Here is a 22118-nt window from a genome sequence, read left to right on the forward strand (position 1 = left end):
TGGTACTCTAGGGTTTTCGATCGCTTCTCTCTCGCGAAGGAGGCAACGCTAGGGTCCTGATCGCGGTCGGGGAAATCGCGATCCATCCTCTTTGCACACACAATCGGCGACCTCTGCTCGGGAGGGAAGGGAGGTGGCTGTTAATCTTCCTTCTTTTTCTCGCGGTCAACAACGGGAGATGCTAATTGGGAAATAACGCTTGGGAAGGAAGGAGGGCGGCGCTCAGCTAGGGTTTCGACGTGCTTCTCTCCCATGCGGCCGGTGATGCTTTAATCGTGATTCATGCGATTTTCTCGCTGGCTGAATTGGGATCGAGCGGAGACGTTGCGGTGCGCGATCGGGATTGGGCGGAGACGTTGTGGCACGCGATCGGGATTGGGCGGAGGAGAAATCCCTGTGGCATGAGATCGGGATCAGACGAAGGAGAAAACCCTGTGGCGCGCGATTGGGATCGGGCGGAGGAGAAATCCCTGCGGCGTGCGATCGGGATCGGGCGGAGGAGAAAGGAGCCGAACCGAGTTGGGTTATTGGAGTTTTACTGTAGCAATAGGGTTTAACTCATTAGTGTAGCAAAACTTAGGTTTAGGATGTATAGATTTAAATGAATGATTGTGATCAAACTTAATTGTAATCTCAACTGTCCATTCTTCCTTTAACGTTATATCCCATATAACATCCCTTATTAGGTTTGGGTCAAATCCAAAACCCCATCCTTAGCTCGATAACTAAAACTCATATGCCAATTAACTTGAGTTCGGTTCAAATCAAACCAGGTTGGTTTAATTTGGTTCAAAACTAAATCCTTTGGTTTGATGATCAAAACACCTACGATTTGAACTAAACCAATTTTAAGACGAAAATTATCATCGCATCCGATTTGTCAAAATATTTCCCATCAGGAACTAAACCAATTTGGTTCATTTCTTCCTAAGACGAAGTCCATCATTTTTGCCTTTGTCTAGTCCAACCAGATTTTATTTCTCTCGTTATGAGAATCCAATTCTCAAACTCGTTTTAAGTCCTTTAGAGAAACTTGTAGTGCGTATGACCCAATGGGTTTCCGACTATGTTGGCCGTCCGTAATTAACCATTAATTATGGAACGATCATGAGTGACACCTAATAGTACATCATGATCTCTAATTGATTGAAAAATCAATGATTGATTCCAGAACTATTTCTAAACTCTTCAGCAGCTACAATGAATCGTGCATCGTTCCTTTCACTATTTTATACCCGCTTAGTTCAGGATATGATCTATATGTGTTAATCCCCACTAGCCTGACTACATCACACTAGCCTAAGTTTGTTTTCTTGTCTTGTGGATTCAAATTACTCATACATGTGTCCAAGAGTACAATACTCTTAACATGCAATGCTTCGACCAATGATTTCTAGTAACAATCCTGACAAGCGATCGCAGAGTATACATCTCCTTTTTCAAAGAGCGGTGAATCCTCTGTGGGCTATCCAAATACCTTCGGGTATTTTGACTTATACCTAATCATCTTGGGTCCACACCTCTTTGGAGATGTTTGCTTAAGATGTTAAAATATAAGCCTCTATGATTAAGGTGACTTGAATACCACAAGTCAAAGGAAACTCGCACTTAAGTTGCACTGAGATCTTCATTGACATATGCATAGAACCATATGAAGTCTCATGACAGGTTACTCCAATGAACTAGTTACCTTTAACTAGCATCCACGTTTAACTTTCAACATCTAATTTCTCCAGCTAGTGAGAACAACTGTTTGGTAAACCAAGGAGATTAAAACGTGCTACTCTCAACAGAATTGATGACGTCCGTGCTTATCAATTCATCAACTAGGGATAATTTCAATACATTCATAATTGCACATGTAGAGATGCTCACTAGTTGTGATCCAATCATAAATTCTCTCATGCTATGAATCATATTACGGATATTTAGTAAATGAATTTAAGATTCAATCAAAAACATAGAAAATGCGCACTCAAATAATGAATTTTTATTTATCTAATAAATAGTACAACTATAAGGTGATTGCTTTCGGGCACCTCTACATAACATTAGTTACTTTTAATTAGCATCCACGTTTAACTTTCAACATCTAATATCTCCAGCTAGTGAGGACAGCTGTTTGGTAAACCAAGGAGATTAAAACGTACTACTCTCAACAGAATTGATGACGTCCGTGCTCATCAATTCATCAACTAGGGATAATTTCAATATATTCATAATTGCACATGTAGAGATGCTCACTAATTGTGATCCAATCATAAATCTCTCATGCTATGAATCGTATTGCGGACATTTAGTAAATGAGTTTAAGATCCAATCAAACACATAGAGAATGTATACTCAAATAATGAATTGCTATTTATCTAATAAATAGTATAACCATAAGATGATTGACTTAGGGCACCTCTCAAATATAACAAGTATATGGTTAGTGTTTTCTTGATAGAGAAGCCGACATCTTACAAACATTATTATCAATATTGGCTTAGCATTTGACAATCTTACAATTTGTTGGTTAATTGTTGTATTTATTGATTGAGATTGCACCTTGAGCCATATCTCTATTTTGTTTACTACAAGGATATTTAATTTAGGAAAATATTCTTTCACTAGTATCTTGTTACAAGCATCCCTATCAATATGACAAAGCATTCCTCCATAGTTTTGCCTCTTGTTACTTCTCTCCTAACATTCTTGATTATTACCAAGTTATTCTTCCTCTTTATGTTCTGTTTCCTTATTTGGGTGAAAGAAACAATAGGAAAGGAAATATGACAGAAAAAGTAATTCCTTTGGGAAGAAATTTGTGTTGGTAAAAAAGTTAATCTTCCTTGCTTTCAAAGCTATGCTGAAAGATTCACTTCCACCATGCTTTTGACTGTTATTGCTCATCTCCTTGTAACATTCTTTATTGTCACTGACGAGTTCCTCATCCTATTTATTCTTTGTTTCATTCTTTGTAGAAAGAAACAAAAGAAGAAAGAAAAATGTGAGAAAACAATTCCTTTCAAAGGAATTACTTGGGCTGGAAAAAAGTGGAAGAAAGATTCACTCTTCCTTGAATGCTATCTGTCCGAATTAAACTCAGAACCTATCTGTTGCCGCTCTGTTCATTGTTTGACCCTCTATATTGGAAAGAAATGTATGAAAATTTATGTTTTTACTGGACCTTACACTTTCCTTCCCCTCTAGGAAACACATCCTCTTCCTTTTATTTTCTATCCTTAGTACTTGTTTTCTCTTGTCCTCTCTCTCCGAAGAAACACAAAGAAGAGTATATAATTTTTTTTCCTAGAAGGAAACACAAATAAGAAAATGGCATTTTTTCCCTCTTCCCTTGCTCTTTTTCCTCTTTTCTTTTTCTTTTCTCTAGTATTCTCTAACTTTTCAACAAAATACAACCATAGGTTCCATTTACTCCAACGGTTGGAAAAAATGAATGGATGTAAATAAAAGGAAAATCCTTGCTTTATCCATAAGATTAACAATAGTTCTTGCTGCTAGCTTCATCGTTGAGAAGACAAACACTTAATTACCTTCTACAAATGATCCCAATAATGATAACTAACAAGAGCAACAATGCAAGGAGTATGAAAACAAAAGAAGAAAAATGTGGATGAATGGAAATGTGGTTCTGTTTACACTAAAGGATGGAAACGTGGATGAATGGAAAAGTAGAAAAATGAGTGAATGTAAATAAAAGAAGTCACTTAGAGTAAATGGGGCCTTAATGATCCATCTCACTCTGTATTCATTAGTAACATTTATATATAGGTAGTAGAGGGCTACATCGGTTGGATGACTAATAATTTCTACCTAAATTTTAACAAGATATTAGTACTTGAGCCACTTGAGGGATCCTAATTTCTTCATCTCATCACTAAGTGTCTTTCTATTGTGCATCTTCTATCTTGGTGCTAATTGGATCATTAGTGCATGTTATCCTTCACGGGTTTGATGACCTGTGGCGATAACTTTCTATGTTTTTGATAATTTTATTAGAAGTTATTGATAGTGTTAATGGTTCGTATTAGTATTGATTTTATTAGTTATGTTTATGTTATTTGATTTCTACTTAATCGATAACTATTCACCCAATTTGGGTACCCAATAGGTGCCCGTTTAGTTAACCAAGTCAGCATGAATCTCAGTTTTGATATTTTATACGGGTATTAGTGGGTATGTAATAAGGTTGTAAAATAATACATGAAATCTTATTTTATTACAAGAAACAAGGTCCTATTTATACACCAATTTAGGGACCTATTCTAGGATAACTATTCTATAAAAAAATATATATTTTTTATAGACTAATATCCTTAAATATTCTAATACTCCCCCTCAAGCTGGAGAATGTAAATCATATGTACCCAGCTTATTACATATGTAGTTAATTCGAGGGCCTCTTAGTGACTTAGTGAATATATCTGCTAGTTGATCATGTGAGTTAACAAAATTAATAGATATTTCATCAGATATGACATTCTCTCTGACAAAGTGACAGTCGACTTCAATATGCTTTGTCCTCTCATGAAAAATTGGATTCGAGACGATATGCATGACAGCTTGGTTGTCACATATAAGTGACATTTGTGTAACCTCTTCAAATCTTAGCTTTTGAAGCAACTGTTTGAGCCATATAAGCTCTTGACTGACTATGACCATAGTTCGATATTCTGCCTCTGCATTGGATCTTGCCATAATATTCTGCTTTTTTCTTTTCCAAGAAATAAGGTTATCTCCGATAAATATACAAAATCCAGAAGTAGATCTCCTATCAATGGGAGATCCTACCCAATCTACATCAGAATACCCTACGACTCGAGTATGTCCTTCGTCTTCGTACAAAAGACCCTTTCCTGGAGCGTCTCTGATATATCGAATAATGTGTGTCACAGCATCCCAATGTTCCTTGCATGGAGAGTTGAGAAAATGACTTACTATTTACTACACTTATTGCAAATGAGATATACAGACGAGTAACAGTAAGGTAGCTTAGTCTCCCTACTAATCGTCTGTATCGTTTAGGATCTGGAAGAGGTTTCCCCTGATTTGACATGAGTTTGACATTAGGATCTGTGGGGGTGTCAACTGTCTTTAAGTTTAACATGCTTATTTCTTTTAGAATATCCATTGCGTACTTCCTTTGGGATATGATAATCTCATCTTTGGACTGTGCTACTTCTATCCTTAAAAAATATTTGAGTTTGTCGAGATTTTTTATCTGGAAATGTTTGAAAAGATGTTGTTTAAACTATGAAATCCCGAGATAATCACTACCCGTGATAACAATGTCATCAACATAAACTACTAAGTAGATGCAACCAGTAGATCAGTGACGATAAAAGACAGAATGGTCAGCCTCACTCCGAGTCATGCCAAACTGTTGAATTACATTACTAAATTTACCGAACTATGCTCTGGGAGACTGTTTGAGGCCATATAAAGATTTCCGGAGGCGACATACAAGACTAGAAGACTCCCCCTGAGCAACAAAACACGAAGGTTGCTCTATGTAGACTTCTTCGAGTAGGTCATCATGTAAGAAAGCATTTTTGATGCTCAACTGATAAAAAGACTAATGTCGAATTGCAGTAATGAACAGGAATATGCGTACAGAGGACATCTTGGCAACAGGAGAAAAAGTGTCCCCATAATCCAATCCGAAGATCTGAGTATAGCCTTTAGCAACGAGGCTAGCTTTAAGCCGGACAACCTTTCCATCTGGACCAACTTTCACTGTATATACTTATCGACAACTGACAACTAACTTTTTTGGTGGTAGAGGAACAAGATTTCAAGTCCCATTGCTCTGTAAGGCACACATTTCATTGAGCATAGCCTATTTCCATCCTGGATAGGCAAAGGCATCACCTGTAGTCTTCGGAAGAGAAACAGACGAAAAGGAGGAAAGACAAGAAAAATAGAAAGGAGAAATACGATGATAACTCAAAGAAACATAATGAGGAGAAGGATTATGAGTGGAACGCATATCTTTTCGAAGTGCAATGGGAATATCAGACTTAAGAGATGAGACTGGAGGACAAGGCGAAATACTTCGCTCCAAAGATGTGTCAATGACACTCTGTAAAATTCGATGAGAAATACCAAATTGAGTTTTAATTTCATAGAAAAAAGATTGAAAAAGAGTAAACAACTCCGAATGATCTTTCATCAGATAAAACCAAGAGAAATCGCGTCGCTTCTGCAGGAGAGGCTGTTTGAAACATGCTTTCCTAATTGACATGACTGGAGCGAGAAAGATCAGGATGTAATTGCTTTAACTTATCAGGATGTCCCCTGAGCGAGCCTGCGGCTGTAAGAAACATGAGCCTCACATGAAATCAATCATCCTCCCCGTACTTCGGTCCTATAAGGAAATAGAAGCAACACAATTAAGAGAGAGTAAGCTGCTAGCTGAAGAAGGATGAACAATACCAACACCCTGAGATTGAGTTTGAGAAGCCATTGCTTATACTTGCACAGGAAGAACCTTGGTGGTAACTTGGGCTCTACCAGGAGAGGCAGAAGATGTGGACGCAGAGTCACCAGCGAGCCTGCGGCTGTAAGGGATGGCGGTGAAGAAGTCTGCTACGTGCTTGGATCCAGGAGAGGCAAAGTTCTACGTGCTTGGTCTTCACGGTCGAGATCCAGTTTCCCGAGGTTCCCATCTTTAATATGGTGGCTTCAACTGTTGCCAGTGGTGGGGTGGTGCTGCTTGGTTCCTAGGAAGCGCCGATGACAACCGGATGAAGGTGACGTTGTCTTTTACAAAACCCCGAGGCGTAAGCACGACAATGTCGTGTGGGCTTTGTAACCCATGCGCGATCGAGGTGCAGCGCGTCGAAGAGAGCAGATACAAACAGGTGGAAGTAAAAGTAAAGAGAGGAATAGAGGTACAGAGAACAGATGGTTGCTGTAAGGTCCCGGTGCACCGCCGAGAAAACCGGGACGAACGGTTACCACAGGTCGCACCGATGAAGAAGAAGACGATGAAGAGAAGCGGCGGTCGAAGGAAAGAGAGGAAGGCTCCGTCTTGTGGCGCCGCGCTGCTCACAGGAGAGGAAGGAGAAACCTAAACCTAATCTCGCTCTGATACCATGTAAAATAATACTGGAAATCTTGTTTTATTATAAGAAACAAGGCCCTATTTATACACCAATTTAGGGACATATTCTAGGAGAACTATTCTATAAAATATATATATTTTTTATAGACTAATATCCCTAAATATTCTAACAAAGGTAAATCTCAAGTACCTAATCTGTGCCAACCATGTGCCTCTCTTGAGATTACACGGACATCCTATTTATAAAAATACCCTTAGGCATGCTTAACTTGTATGTACTACACATTTAAACTCCAAATCAAACTAATGAAATCAAGGGCCTCCTTTACTTGACTCAACTCACCCAAAATTTAATTATAATTCAACCATCGGTTTCTATCACCTCCAAAAAAATCCACTAATATTGTTGCATGGATACATCCACATTCTATTTATAAATTAAAATATCTAACTAACACTCTTCAAAATATAAAACAATAAGATTCAACACCAAACAATTAAGTAAATTTTTTAGGTATGCTACCATTATATTGAGCGGCTTTGTAATCTTTTCTTTTTTTTAAAAAAATCTTGGTCCCATTATGTGTTCAGGTGTACTTACCTTATATACAATGCTTATATGTTATATTGATATGTGCTTAGAATATCTTGATTGTATTGGTGATGCATACTAGTGTTTGTTGTCCTTGTTTGTGAATGCATCTAGAGATTGTTCTTATTACATGTTATTCAATCTAGCACGTCCTATGTAAAATATGTACATTAACATGAACATATAGTATGATGTGATGAATTAGAGCGTAAAGAGAGTTGTTACATACATCTTGATTCATTTATTGACATTTAGCTCGATGATTATAGAGCTTCTTAATTTTTTTTGATAGGTAGATAAATATTATCCAAATTAAAAATGATGTACAATCTTGATTGGGCATACCCAATCTAGTTCCTAATTTGAACAGATAGTCAGACCAAAGGTTAGATTGAGTAGCTTCAGTGGTCTGTAGCTCTGTTTGTATCACATACAAAAGTTTGAGCTATCCAACCTTAATTTGCTCAGGAGATACTCAAAGTGTATTTGCCTTCGAACTCCAAAGTCGCATTTGGCACCGGGCTGTGATGGATGACCAGTAGCCCTAGGTTGCACGGTTGCCTCTCGCTCCACTGGGGGATCAACGGAGGTAGCTCCCTTGCACCACAACTGCATCTCATCCCCATGACAAAATGAGCGCCAGACCTCGGTATATGAAAGCATCCTAGGTCGGGTGTTTGCCTCTTGCTCCATCCACCCTTGGAGGTAGCTCATTTACTACCCTGTTGTAGCAACACGATCATGACTTTGGTCAAGATTGTTTGATTCTTCCTTGGAGGTTGCATACTTGGCTTACTGTCCTACCACTCCTTTCGATAGCTTGATGCAAGCCTGTAGGTGCACTTTAGGCTGTCGATGTGTTGGCTCGACAAGATGAAGCCTGGAGTACCTAGGGTCCTCATAGCAGCCTTGGCTTCTTCTCTTGCTACACTACACCTATGACCTCCCCCATGGCCTTGGATTAGATCCTTGGAAGCTCTGCCCTGCTTATCTCCATTGGGGGCCTCCATACAAGTTGGTTTTTTTGTTGCTAGTTCCTTTCAAATTGGACTTACAAGTTTGGATTCAAACTTTGAAGCCCATCCCAGCAACCTCTGCCTTCTCTGGTTTCAGCCCAGTCTATGTGACCAACATGTGCCTACCAACTCAGATTTGAATTTCAAATTTGAAATCCATACTTTACCGCCATTTGTCATCCCTACTTCCTGTACTGGACAACACAAATTTGAATCCCCAATTTCTACTGCCATCCACGTGCATCGCACGTGTGTTCCTTCCACCTGCTAGAGAGGAGCTCGAGGCTTGTCATCACTCGCCTTGGCAACTCCTTTCTTTAGCTGCCGCCTCCACCAACCAAAAACAAGTGCGAGGTTACAATCCCTAGCCTTGGAAACTCATGCTCCTTTAGAATAGAGTAGTGTGCTCCGCTTAGAATAGAGTATCCTGCTCCGCTTCCATCCTAAGTCCAACTTCCTCCTTCACCTGCAGTATCCAAGTGAGGCATGCACCCCATGCTCCATTCTCTGCTAAGGCTGTGCGCCTTGAGTTGCCCAGCAAGAGGGGTGCTTCTGCTACCTCCCAGCCTTCCCACATTGGTCCTCTTTTGGCTGCTAACCCCAGCAGAGTGGTGAAAATTTGCTCTGTTTGGAACAGAGGAACTCAAAGCTAACCTCTATTCTGGTCGGTCAGTTGGCATGCCGCAGCCTCCTGTGCTTCTTTTCTGTCGGTTTTGTTAGCCAGGGGCTGTGTGTTTAGTGAGCTTTTCAGCTGATCTTTGCTTCACACTTCTAATTTGCAGTGGCTTGGTGAGGGAGAGTGTCACCGTCCTAGCAACAACCACAAGGGGAAGGCTAAAGGAGCTTCACTTGCTCTTCTGTTTGGTTAGTAACGTCGCCCCCTTCCAGCCTTGAATCCCTTCCGCCTTCCAAGCAGTAGCCATGGCATCGGTTCTAAGCAGTAACCAATGACACCGTTTATCCCCACAAGCCAAACGGAAGCTTTTTGTCTAGTAGGTTAACAATAGCCTTCACCCTTGAGAACCCTTCATCACTGTCGCCCAACGGCAGTTGCCTGTTTGTCCAGCAGCTGTGTTGTCCCTCCACTCGATGTGCCAGCAAGCACAAGCATAGCTATCCTCTAGAAAAACCCCCACAACACCACAGGGAGTCCAGTGAATGTTAGCCTCTAGTTGAGCCTGCCCTAGGGGTGGGGATACCACTTCGGCTTCTTCAGCTGCAAGAAGAGCCAACTGTATCCTTTCCCATCACTTTCCTACCTAGTGAGAAGGGAGAGCTTCTCTCTAAATGGGAAGAGCTGACTACTCACTGAGAGCTTATAGAGCTTCTTACTTGCAATCATGATAGGGCCCATGATCTTTTGGGTTGCTAATGCTTAACAAGGAATTACATAACTTCAAATATATCACAGGTTGGATGATGGTTAGGTTATTGATGCCTAACAAAAGATTATGTTATTTAGGGATATTACAAGGCCTGTGATAATTATGGTCGTTGCCTAAGTAGCGATCACACTTAGAGATATCAGTGCATGAGGGGTTATGATATTTACTAATAGGCAAATTGTGACCAATCTAATACTCATCCCTTGATTAGCCCAAGGGGAGTTATTAGGCACACTACTGTAATTGTAATTGTTGCTCTAAGACATTAAATTATTGGGATTAATGTTTTGTATGATGCTTTTAATTTTCCTCTATTTTTTGTGCATTTACTAGTTTATACTTTGTATCATAGTTTACAATTTTGTTCCATGCTGATAACATAGACTAGACATGTTATTTCCACCAACCGACTATTGTGTAGAACTCTTAAAAATCACAAAAAGCTATAGATGATAACACAAGGCTTCACAAGACAGTGGCGATTAATGCAAACTTCATGTGTGGCTTCTGCAATGATGGAGATGTGGTGTGAGAACTTCCCTAGGCTTCTGTGATATCTGTAACAAATGGGAACATGATGCGACAAGAACTAGGTGATGTGATGAATCAATATTGCCCCTTCTTTTCTTTCTTCTCCAATCTTCTTCCTCTTCTACACCACTCCTATTGCTTCCTCCTCCCTTATTCCTTCTTTCTCCTTATTGATGCCTTCGATACCATGTGTCAACATTGTCGGCATGACACCAACAATCTCATTTCAACTGGAATGTGATATCAAACTTTACTTTGTATTCATGAGAGAGCTTATTTGATCCTTTCATATGTTCATTGTGTCATCATAATTTTGTTGCCAATGATGATGAATGAGAACATGTTGCTACATTGTGTAGCATCAGCATGATATGATTCAGTAACTGAGAAGGTGTTATTTGTAAGGAGAAGCTCACTCATGATTTGAAATCTTGTACTGTGTCGGGTGGTTTGGCACCCCTTAGAATAATCAGGTGATCTACTATAGTTTGATCAGGAGTATTAGAATAATCAGGTTCTTAATTGGTTTAATTCTTTGTTAGGTGCATTGAGTTTAAGGTATGTGTTGAGTCCTGTAAATACCATATAACAGTTCTCTCACAACTTTATATACAATATTATTCCCCTAATCTGTAAGGATACTATTAGATAGTTGTTCTATGATATGGTTTTAATTTTCTCCTTGCCAGTATGCAAGTGTATTGTTTATTGGCATTTTTCTTAGTACAGTTGTTTCTCTTAATTCCTTCACGCTTAGCCTTTAAAAGCTGTAGGCTCTTCTGACTAACTTAACATTTCTGCAGGGGTTGGAGTGGGTTTCATCTCTGCTCTTATATCCTTTTGATCAGCTTGCCATCTGGTTTCATTAAAGATTTTGGTTATATTTTTCTATTATACTACATTTTTGTTTGTTTCATTTTTGATTTTTAAGCAAGTCTTGCAAACCTTCTAGTGTTTCAGCATTATGTTTGCATATGTTTGTTCTTTAATTCTAATTACTTACCTAAAGGAATTAGGGTATTTTTTGCTCTTGCTAGAAGTCGTCAACTACAGATTTGCAGAACAATAGTTCTCAACAAACTTGGAGTAGTTTAAATAGTTTTTTACCAGTTCAAAAGTTTAGTTCAGTTGGTTGAAATATATTTAGGCGGAGTCTAGACTTGCTCATGTTTGGCCTGTATTTAATTTTGTACTTCCCTGTTTGTCTAGTTTACTTGTATTAGTTTGATTCTGTTACAGGGTAGATTAGTGGTATTTCTGGAGGAAATTTCTTCTTTCTATTTGTACTAAAACTTACAATTAGGTCCCTAGTATTATGTGATGCTATATTTTTAAGACTCTACTCAGTGCTCTACCTTAAGTTGCTACAAATATATAAAGAAATATAATTTCTTATAGATATACGCAACTCTTGAATTCCTTGACAAGTTGGCTAGCAAATCTACTAGTTGATCAATGGAATTGATGAATGAGTTGAAAATTCTATTGGATTGCACTTTCCATTTGATGAAGTGACATATGGAACATTGAATTAGATGCTGTCATGACAGCTTGATTGCCATAGTACATATGGTGTGTTTCTAGAGCCATATCCCTATACTCCGTCAAACTTCTTAATAGTTGGTAGACCATTTCTCTAAGTGGGGAAAACCCAATATGAAATACAACTGAGAAATAGACCAAAGATTTCGTGTAGAAAAGTATAATACATGATTTAGTATCCCTAGTGTTGGTGACGGACAATACAACCAAATTCAGCAGCTTTAAAACAGGAATTACTGTTATGAATACGAAATTGAGTTGAAATTTACCTTACCTGTTCATCCCTAGATTAATAGACAGACTGATGTCACCAATCAAATCTTGCTTAAGGACTTGAAGAAAAGGGTGGAGGACTTTGGTAGTAGTTGGATACGAGAGGTATCTAGGGTAATGTTGTTCTACCAACCTCCTTGAATTCCTCACTGGGAGTCCCTCTTCATTCTGGTGTTCAAATTGGAAATGGTCATACCAACTCAGGTGAGAACATTGGGATATAGGATTGTCAATTTCATGAGTAGGTGAACTAGAATTTGAGAGTGAATCTGGACCTACTATAGTCAATCTGAAACCTCACATGGGGATGTATAATATGGTACAAATAGGTAGTGACCTAGCCTAAAACCAAGGAGTCAAGAAGAGAAGGCTAAAGATGGGGAGAGGAAGCTAAGGCAAGCAATCCAATGGATCAAGCGAAGATGGCACCAAGCTAGGAAGGTCTCTGCACAAGATAGCCAAAAATGTAAAACCGGGAGCATACAAGGTTACCACAATGGAGGGAACAAAGATCCTTAGTGTTGGTGCAATTATGCTCTAAGTGGTTGGGCCCAATCTTGAGTTTTGATGTTTGTGCAAAGGGTTTAAGTTAGATCTTGCATGTTGTATTTGATATGGGTGTTTAAGATATGTAGGGACTTGGCAGCATAGCTTAAAGAGCTCGTGATTCGACAATGTCGTGTGTTGATGATGACTTGGCTTGATCAAAGCAACACACTCAATAGCTTGGAGGTCCGTTGGAAATTGGAGAAGGTTGCATGAGGTAACCGAGGGACCATAGGATGAGAAATATTCAGGTGGTATGGAGTAGTTCGTGGAGCATGATTTGACGCAGTTAAGTTGGTGACTCAATGGCTCGAGGCCTATTAGAGGAAGAAGGATGGAATGAACATTTAGGAGACTACAAGACAAGGAACATCTTGGTGCAACGTTGATGACAGCTGGAAGAAGATGCACTACTAAATGAAGCGTGAAGGATGATACGTGAAATGAGTCGAGAGTGTGGTGCATCTAAAGTAACCCGAAGAGAGATGACGTTGGTGGCGAAGTTAAACTACTGTTGATAAGCTCTAGTATGTGAGCTATGAGAGTTGAGAGACTTGTAGTCTTGGAAGAGGGTAGTCTTTAACCTAGGCAAGACTTGATCATTAGGATGATTAAAGTTGAAATTCTAGTCAAATGGAGCTAAGTCCAGTCGATTAGTGAGCGAGTCGACTAAAGAGGCGACTTAGGGTGATTAGAGTTTCAATCTTCAACCTAGGTAATGTTGGGACTGAATGTGATGGATGAGCTAGAGGAGGTGAATGACGATCGTACTTGCAATTGAATTCTAATCCTCCTTTGCTAAAAGCTTAGCAAGGTCACATAAGATTAGCGCTAAAGGGCAATTCGGTACATAAAACTCCCACCAATGCGGAGTTTAATACGTAATTTTACCCTGCTTTGTAAGAGGTTGTTTCCGAGACTCGAACCTGCAACTTTACACGATAATAACTTTATTGTTGCACCAGGTCACATAAGATTAGTGTTATGGAATAAAAATAAATATAAAGAAACTTGCATACCAATAGGTATCCTTCTTTTGCGACAAGCTTAGTAAGGTCACATAAGATTAGCATAGCGGAATAAAAATAAACATAAATAAACTTTCATACCAATCTATAACAAGGAGGTTTAATGTTGTTCAGAACCCTTCTTCCTATTCCACAACCAATGACTTGGTGACCCACTCTCGAAAAGCTCACTATCTTTCTCCTTCACGAATAACCTCCAGAAATGGAGAAACCTCTTACAACGTACAAGTATATAATGAGATTAAGAGGAAGGCTAAGGATTACAAGATGAGGCCTATAGGATATAATAAATCACTATTTCGTCAACCATGAGCTGTCCACCTTACTCCCCTATATAACCTTCATCCCTCTTCAACCTTCACTTGTTCAATTTATCTGTTGCATATCAATTGACTAGATCCACCTATTAGTCAATTGGTTCATCTGATTGCTTGAGTTCGAGTTTGGTAATGACTACTTAAATTGATTGAATTTCAACATTAGTTGATTGGGTCATTGTAGTCCTTAGGCCATCTAAATGTTATAGCACAAAATTACTTATCAACGACTCATTTCGGCTTAATTGCTACAGCATCACTCGATTGGAGTTCTTCATTAATTGATTAACCACAAATCATTCAACTATCCAATTGACTTAGCCACGAATAGAAATATTTTTGTTCATTGGCTGATCACTCTGAGTCAACTCCATAGTTATCTTAACTCTCCAATCGATTGGACTCGGTTTTAGTAGATTGGAACCGGACTATGATCTTCCTAATAATCAAGTCATAATAAAAGCTTACGTTTTGTATCTTGACTTCACCACCATAGCCATTTCACATTAAGCTTTTGGCTTATTCCACGTGCCATCCTTCACATTTTACGTATGTATTTTGCCTCCACTAGTTGTTGTTATTAGTGTTGTGCCTCAATGCTTCTCATCATGTGATCCATTGGATGTCCCATACTATTTTTCTCTTTTCTTTATGGACTATAAGCCATCGAAGTGCTAATTTGGTCTTGCTAAGTCATGCTCCACAAGCTGTTCCAACACCACTTCAGTGCTTTTCATCATGGTCTTTTGTTTGCCTCATTTAAGATTCTCAGATGTCCACTGACCTCCAAGCCACTTAACGTGCTGGCTTGGTTGTGCCAAATCATCATCAACATCACTTGACTATGTCGAGTCATGAGCTCTTGAAGCTCCATGTGTGTCTTGTAAATCCCTACACAACTCAAACACACATATCAAATATAACATGTAACACTTAATTTAAACCCTTTGCACAAATATTAAAATTTAAGGTCGAACTCAACCACTTAGGGCATGATTGCCAATAAGAGAGACTCAATTATTATGATTATCAAAGTTAAAGTTATAGTCGATTGGAGCTGAGTTTAGTTGATTGTGAGTTGACTGATAAAGAATTCTAGTCATCTGATGGAGGAGCTCTCGATCAAATAAAGTTGCGTTGCGATGCTCAAATGACCTAAGGGTTATAGTGGCCTAATTGACTAATAGTGAAATCTAAGGTAGATTCGGGATGAAGCAATCGAGGAACCAAGTGATTGATGGTGAATCTAGTCGATTGATCAATGATAGATCATTGAATAATAAGTAAAGATTGAAGAGGTTGAAGGCTATATAAAAGTTAGCAAGGTGAATTTTTGAAGGTTTACAAAATATAGATTGGGTAGATCATATTGAGCCTTTCCATTGGAATCTTTTAAGCTATTCTCTCCTCTTTGATCTTCATTGTAGTTCATGTTGTATGTTGTAAGAGGTTTCTCCACCTTCAAAGATTATCTGCGAAGGAGAAAATAGTGAGCTTTCTAGGAGTGACTCACTAACGAGTCATAGACCATGGATTATAAACAAGGATTCCAAATCACGTTACATCTTTGTGTTAGCGATTACGATATGCAATTGTCATATGCTTTTATTTCCGTTGCACTAATTATTGTGTGACCTTGCTTACCTTGTAGCAAGAGTAGTATTATTTTTTATTTGTAGGAACAATCACTATTCACCCCCTCAAGCATTCCGACCATCCATATACACCAGTCTCATCACCTAGAACATGGAACATCGTGAACCTCAAAATTATTTTTAAAGCCTTCAAAAGTTCCATACAATCAGTTTCTTTTTCGAATTGCTACATTTTCAGACCAACCGATATCAGGATATTGTGGTGAAGTACTTTCTGAATCACCACGGTTGAGCTAGCCTGAACTTAGGGACACTCAACACCTTTTCCTCAACCAGTGCTTGTGCTTGATTAATGCGAGAAGGAGCACCACAAAAAATTCTCTCCTACAAAGATTATCCCAAAAAGGCATCATTAAGAGAAATGATGTAAGAGCTCGAGTGAATACCATAAGCAGTGCTATGATAGAAAATCATATAAAGACCTCATGGTGTAGGTGCAGAAAGGTGCATGACGTATGCTTTTATGAAAGATTGACCTAAAAGAGGCACCTAAAAGAAATAACATAAAACTTCGTGTAAAGACCCTAAGAGACATCATGAAAGAAAATGACATGATTTCTATCAAAAGGCATAGAAAGGTGCATGACTTTCATCTTGATATTAATTGAAGTCCGACCATAAAGAAGCATTGTGATGACATGAGAAGTTTAATTCATGAGCTTTGAGGGGTATCACACAATAAAGTGAGATAAATCCCCCCCAAGTTGACTTGCAAATGATTACTTTACATTATAAAAACAAATGGGGCAAATCATGCATAATCAAAGGATTAGGTCTTTGCATGAGGGCCATTCAATTGACTTGTCTAGGCTCTGAGGTCAAGTGGTCAAGTCCAATGCAGCTTGAACTGCAATGGTCGTTTGACAATTCCAACACATAAACTTATGTATAAACTTCACACCTCATTCTTAAAGAAGGTCAGGGATAGGAAAACCTAGAACATAAGAAAACTTGCTCAGGTTCTTAACACGGGCCTATCTAAGAATCATCCCAATAATTGCAACCCATGAACTTAAAAATAAGATATTGACCAGAACTAACTAAGGAATCCAAAATAGTCATCAAAACCTATCTTACATAGTCAATGAACTAAGGAAACATATGTAGAAGTTCCTCCTTGTACCTAAGCTAGTACCTCCTTCTAGTGTGTTTCCCGTGATAGCTTCTCTTGCTTCTTTAGCAACGACCTATTTTGTTGGTTCCTCTCTTTAAGAAAATATTTCCTTTACTTCACTTTGAGTGTTCGAGTCCCATCAAAATGGTCCACGACATCAAGATTCTTTGAAACATCTTTTGACCCTCTCATATCTCCTAGAGAGAAGGGTCTCTGTCTTACTGTTCTGCTTGTTTGTTTCCCCTTAGCAAAAGGCATAGGTGACCTTGAAGGCATCCTTAGTTACCTTTTCGACACCATAAAACAATTAGATTCATTATACTTGGAAAGACATCATTCCTAATGAGAATCCCAACTTGGCTTCTGCTACCTAAATACACATAATAGCCATCTTGTGTTGATATAACACTTCTTGCTTCAACATGTTCCTCTTGGTGTTGACATAATAACTCGTACTATTCTGTGTTTCACCTAGTTTGATATTGATTACACATCAACCTTCTGCTACTATAACTAAGCTTTATATGCATCAGGGTATTGCATCCTCCATTGAATCCACGCTAATTTTTCAACCTCCCCAAGGAGGTTTTCCATAAATTCAAGCTTGTCACGGGAGTCAGTGAAAGCTTGCGTTGTCACAAAATTTTTTGTAAATGGATTCCCATCGCGAGAAGGTGTCATGGAATAATTCCAGTTGAGTAGGAATTACAAATAGTGCTCCTCAGTGAAAGCTTGCGTTGTCACAAAATTTTTTGTAAATGGATTCCCATCGCGAGAAGGTGTCATGGAATAATTCCAGTTGAGTAGGAATTACAAATAGTGCTCCTCCTTGTTGTTGCGCTGATGGGAGTGTCCACATCTCATTATTGTTTCCTCCTCGAAACCTAGTGTTATGTGCTTGTGGCTCCTGAGTAGTCTGAAAATTGGGGGTTGTATTTGAACCTTCCCTTGCTGATGGGTATCCAGGTGTTCCCATAGCCACATCTGGTGCCGGTCTATATGGAGATAGGGTGGTTGTGCTGGATGAATACATATGCTGGTCTTGAACTGGTGCCTTATTTTGTTCTTCAACCAGTCTTCTGAGGATGGGGTAGTCCACTCTGCTCCAGCTGCAATAATATGGTGGGAGGACTAGGAAAACTAGGAACTATTTTTTGATGCAAATGGATTATATCAGTCTTCATCATCTGAATATCGATCCCATTGTGGGGGTGAATCCTCTTCATCTTCGTATGCTACTTGGGTTGTAATGGAGGTCATATACTGAAGTGTGCCGAAAAAGTCATCTCCTTCAGTATCAAGTTCCTCTAATGAGAGATCTATGGACCGAAGTGCAGAGGCCCCTGGACTTGCAGTTCCTGCATGGTCGCTCAAAAGATTCTCCTGATCCTGCGTTGATGAACTTTGTTCCATAAGGGCACCTACTATTTGTTTTCCTTTTGCCCATTTCCTCTATAATTCTTGTAATGTAATATAATCAGGTCGTACGGGTTGAGGAGCCTCCTCCTTTGGGGCTCTTCAATATCCTTGGTTTCTTTTGGCAAGAGAACTTTTTCTATAAATTCAACATCCTTGGTTTTTGATGTTGAGCCGAAACCTCCTTGTCCTCGTTCCGATTCCGCTAGAACTTTGACTTCATAGATATCAGGAGTTATAATTTTTTCAAAAATTATTTGTACTATGGGTTGCCCCTGCAGAATTTCAACATTATTATCAGAATGATTAAAAATCATAATCATGATTTCACCTCTGTAATCAGAGTCTATAACGCTAGCTCTGACATCCAAGCCTAATTTCTAGGTAGCACTTGAGCGTGCTGTGATTCTTCCATAGGATCCGAAAGGTATCTCCATGCTAATTCCGGTGGAGATAAGTGCTCGTCCTCTTGCGTTTATATGGAAATTTTTGTCAGCTGCGAGATCGAAACCCGCAGCTCCCAAGCTTTTCCTTTCAGGAATTCTGGCTGCTGGTGATAATCTTCTCACTAGTACATACAGATATTCTGTTTGCCCGGGAGGAATTTGCATGATTTCCTCCATCTCGTCTTGGAGATTTTCATGTTCCTGTTTCAAAGAATCAACAAGACCTTTTAGTTCAAGGAATACCGCGAGAGTATGTGAGGCCCTGGGTTCTTCTTCCTTGCTTTGGACTTCCTCATGCCGTTGATTGAAGTGAGGTGGTCTTGAAGTATGTGTAGCAATATAATTTTGGAAGCTTAGAGCTATGCTTCCATTTAATAAGCTTCTTGAATTTACTTCAGTGGGTTGCATGAGGATTTCTACTTGGGTAGGCCTGATTACCCAATCGAGCCCCTGTAATGCTGTTGTTGAGTACCTTCGTTCTGGCAAGGCATGGACTCCATGACTCGTTAGGTAATCAATCACTCCTTGTATCTCGTAGGCAAATCCTACGTTTGGAGTGTTAAAGAGTCGTCCAACCATCCCCCTTGTAATTAGGAGATTTGCTTCACCATTTCTCTATTGCTCATATCCTCGTGTAATTATGGAAATCTGGATGTTCCTGTAAAAATTACCAACAATTATCATTATGTTAGGTACAACATATACTAGTTGGCTTCTGCGGGTGAGGTCAACTTCCATAGTTGCTAGTCTTGACTGGTCTCCCAGTCACCGGTTGTCTCGGAAGACGATGAGGGCCATAGTTCCTTCTGCTTGGCTGTGTAATATTTGGATGCATACTTGAAGAATACCTAGGTGTATGTATTGCATCTGACTCCTCTGCAACTGGTTGTAACTTTTTTCTTGAATGAACATTCTGTCTTGTTGGTTGCTGTTGATGCATAGAAGTGCTTCTTCCGATCTATGCATGTACACGCTATGGTGTGTATCATCCCTTCGGGAATGATAAAGGATAGAAGTTGACAAAAAATTTCAGAAATTGGAAAGTCTTACGCTTATTGAATAGAAGAGTGATTGTCAATAAGAGTGGAATTTTTTGTTTTTGTTGTGTGCTTCCTATTAGTTTGTATTCTTGAGATTCTTAACCACTCTGCACCTCTTCAAGTATGCAGGATTGGATATTGATAAGTAAGTGTAGACATTTAGACAGATGATTTTCTTTTAAAAATAATTTTCATTCTTTTGACTAGAGCAAATAAACTACTCTATTTCAATTTCCTTTTTTTTTTTCAGTCTGCACAATCTGGAAAGCTGTCTTTTTGCCCTTTTCCCTTACCTTTCGTAAGTCAGTCCTGCTCCAATCCTGCATATTCCTCTTAACTTCTTTGATTCAATTAAATATCAAAGTTGTCAACTGGTATCGTAAGTTTTTTGATGTTTTTAGGTATATGCTTGCTGAAGGGCTTGGCCTCTCTGGTATAGTTTCAATATTGTTTACTGGAATTGTAAGTATTCTTTACCTCACTACCATCCTTAAATATATTGGATATTTAATAGTTCTTTTTTGCATGCCAGGTGATGAAGCGATATACATTCTCAAATTTGTCCAGAATTTCTCAACAGCTTACTCCTTATTTCTTCCATTTACTTTCATCACTAGCAGAAACTTTTCTGTAAGGCAATTCTGTGTTATGACTTTCTGTGCTCATTGAATTCCAGGTTTATAGCATAGTTGTTGACATGCTCTCCAGATTTATATACATGGGTTTTGATATCACAATGGAACAACATAGCTGGTCGCATGTTGGATTCATCTTCTTTTCTATTGTATCCTTTTAATTGTTATCGATTTGTTATATACTTCTCTTTCATGAACTTTGGGCACTCTTTGACTTCTCACTTGTTGAATGAATCAGCTATTCATTGGAGTTGCAAGGTACTGGTACTAACATATTTTATTGAGATTATTCCACCATTAAATGCTTTTAGTTCACATTATGCCCTTCAAACTCATATGTGCTCTTCCAATTGCATGATGCTGACTTCTGAGGGTCAAACAAAATTTATAAATAAATGCACAAGGTGACTAAAATCATAATCAGGAGATCCAAACTAAAAAAGTATCCACTTAAGAATGTCTGTCATACGAGAAGCATTGGTTGGCCAATGGATGCAGAGTTGACAATACTAGCCCCTCGAAGTGTCGATGGCTAAGTGTTGGTATCCAACTTGTACCAGGAAGGTAGATAAAACTAATCCAATAGAGATGAAAATGCTAAGAGATAAATTTGTGAGGAATTAGAACAACTAGGTGTAAATCTGATAGAGATAAAATGATATAAAAGAAATTGAGAGGGTATGTACATGTTTAAATGTGACTTGTAGATTCTATGATTGGACAAGTTGAGTTGGCAAGAGTGGAAGATAAAAAGGATACAGGAAGACTAAGGAAAACTTTAGTTTGATCTAAATATTTCTTATGTCAAATAATTGGGTAGAGATGCTAAATTGAGGGATTGGGATTAGATTCTGTAGCTGGCCACTAAAAATCAAGACAAACATGGAGATGATGTGTTTGCTTTTGCTTATAAACTTAAGACAATTTGTTTGGTCGTTCTAGTTTTGTATGAGTTTCTGATGAGTCAATTTATAATGGTTTATTACCTTTTTATTTTGAAGGGCGGTACATGTCTTCTCTTGTTCTTATTTGATCAACATGGCACGGCCAGTAGATTCTCAAATACCTGTGAGACATCAAAAGGCACTTTGGTATAGTGGTACGTTGGCAGTCTCTTATATTCACATATTATACATTTGGATTAATTTTCAACTATTAGTGAACTTACATAAGCAGGGCTTAGAGGGGCTATGGCTTTTGCACTTGCCCTTCAATCGGTACATGATCTTCCTGATGGACATGGCAAGATTATTTTAACTGCTACTACATCCATAATTGTTATAACAGTAAGTTCTTACTCTGGAATATGATATAGCGCTAAAGAATATGTATTTGATGCAATATCAGACAATTTTATCGCTAGATATGGATAGTGAGGGTTTTGTTGTGTTTTAGTAGTTCCTTTTATAAGCCATACCAACGATAATGTCAAATCATTATTTGGTAAGAAGGTTGGGAGTTGTGGGTATAAAAATTCTTATTTGCCATGTAAGCCAGTTCCTATGTTAGT

The 22118-nt window shown here is 38.6% G+C and overlaps 1 protein-coding gene, 1 long non-coding RNA gene and 1 pseudogene across 3 annotated transcripts in view; 1 reads left to right on the plus strand and 2 right to left on the minus strand.

Annotated features, from left to right (window-relative positions):
- LOC141830813 (sodium/hydrogen exchanger 6-like) overlaps window positions 1-22118 on the plus strand; it is a 58806-nt gene that overhangs the window by 34314 nt on the left and 2374 nt on the right. For both annotated transcript variants that reach the window (XM_074718243.1, XM_074718244.1), the window contains exons 10-18: window positions 11400-11428; window positions 20087-20118; window positions 20224-20271; window positions 20375-20435; window positions 20506-20603; window positions 20682-20757; window positions 20847-20866; window positions 21610-21707; window positions 21785-21894. In XM_074718243.1, coding sequence (XP_074574344.1) covers window positions 11400-11428; window positions 20087-20118; window positions 20224-20271; window positions 20375-20435; window positions 20506-20603; window positions 20682-20757; window positions 20847-20866; window positions 21610-21707; window positions 21785-21894 — 572 coding nt within the window. The remainder of the gene's footprint in view (window positions 1-11399; window positions 11429-20086; window positions 20119-20223; window positions 20272-20374; window positions 20436-20505; window positions 20604-20681; window positions 20758-20846; window positions 20867-21609; window positions 21708-21784; window positions 21895-22118) is intronic.
- On the minus strand, window positions 15416-16433 carry LOC141830302 (uncharacterized). The gene is made up of 3 exons (XR_012601957.1): window positions 16380-16433; window positions 15947-16276; window positions 15416-15774 (listed from the first exon to the last, which is right to left on the minus strand). It is a non-coding gene; the product is annotated as an uncharacterized LOC141830302 (long non-coding RNA).
- LOC141831036 (uncharacterized) lies at window positions 18868-19938 on the minus strand (annotated as a pseudogene).

This window comes from Curcuma longa, chromosome 6 (assembly GCF_044706935.1).
Source record: "Curcuma longa cultivar G26 ecotype Majalengka, Jawa Barat chromosome 6, ITB_CL_G26_1.1, whole genome shotgun sequence".
Lineage (NCBI taxonomy): Eukaryota > Viridiplantae > Streptophyta > Magnoliopsida > Zingiberales > Zingiberaceae > Curcuma > Curcuma longa.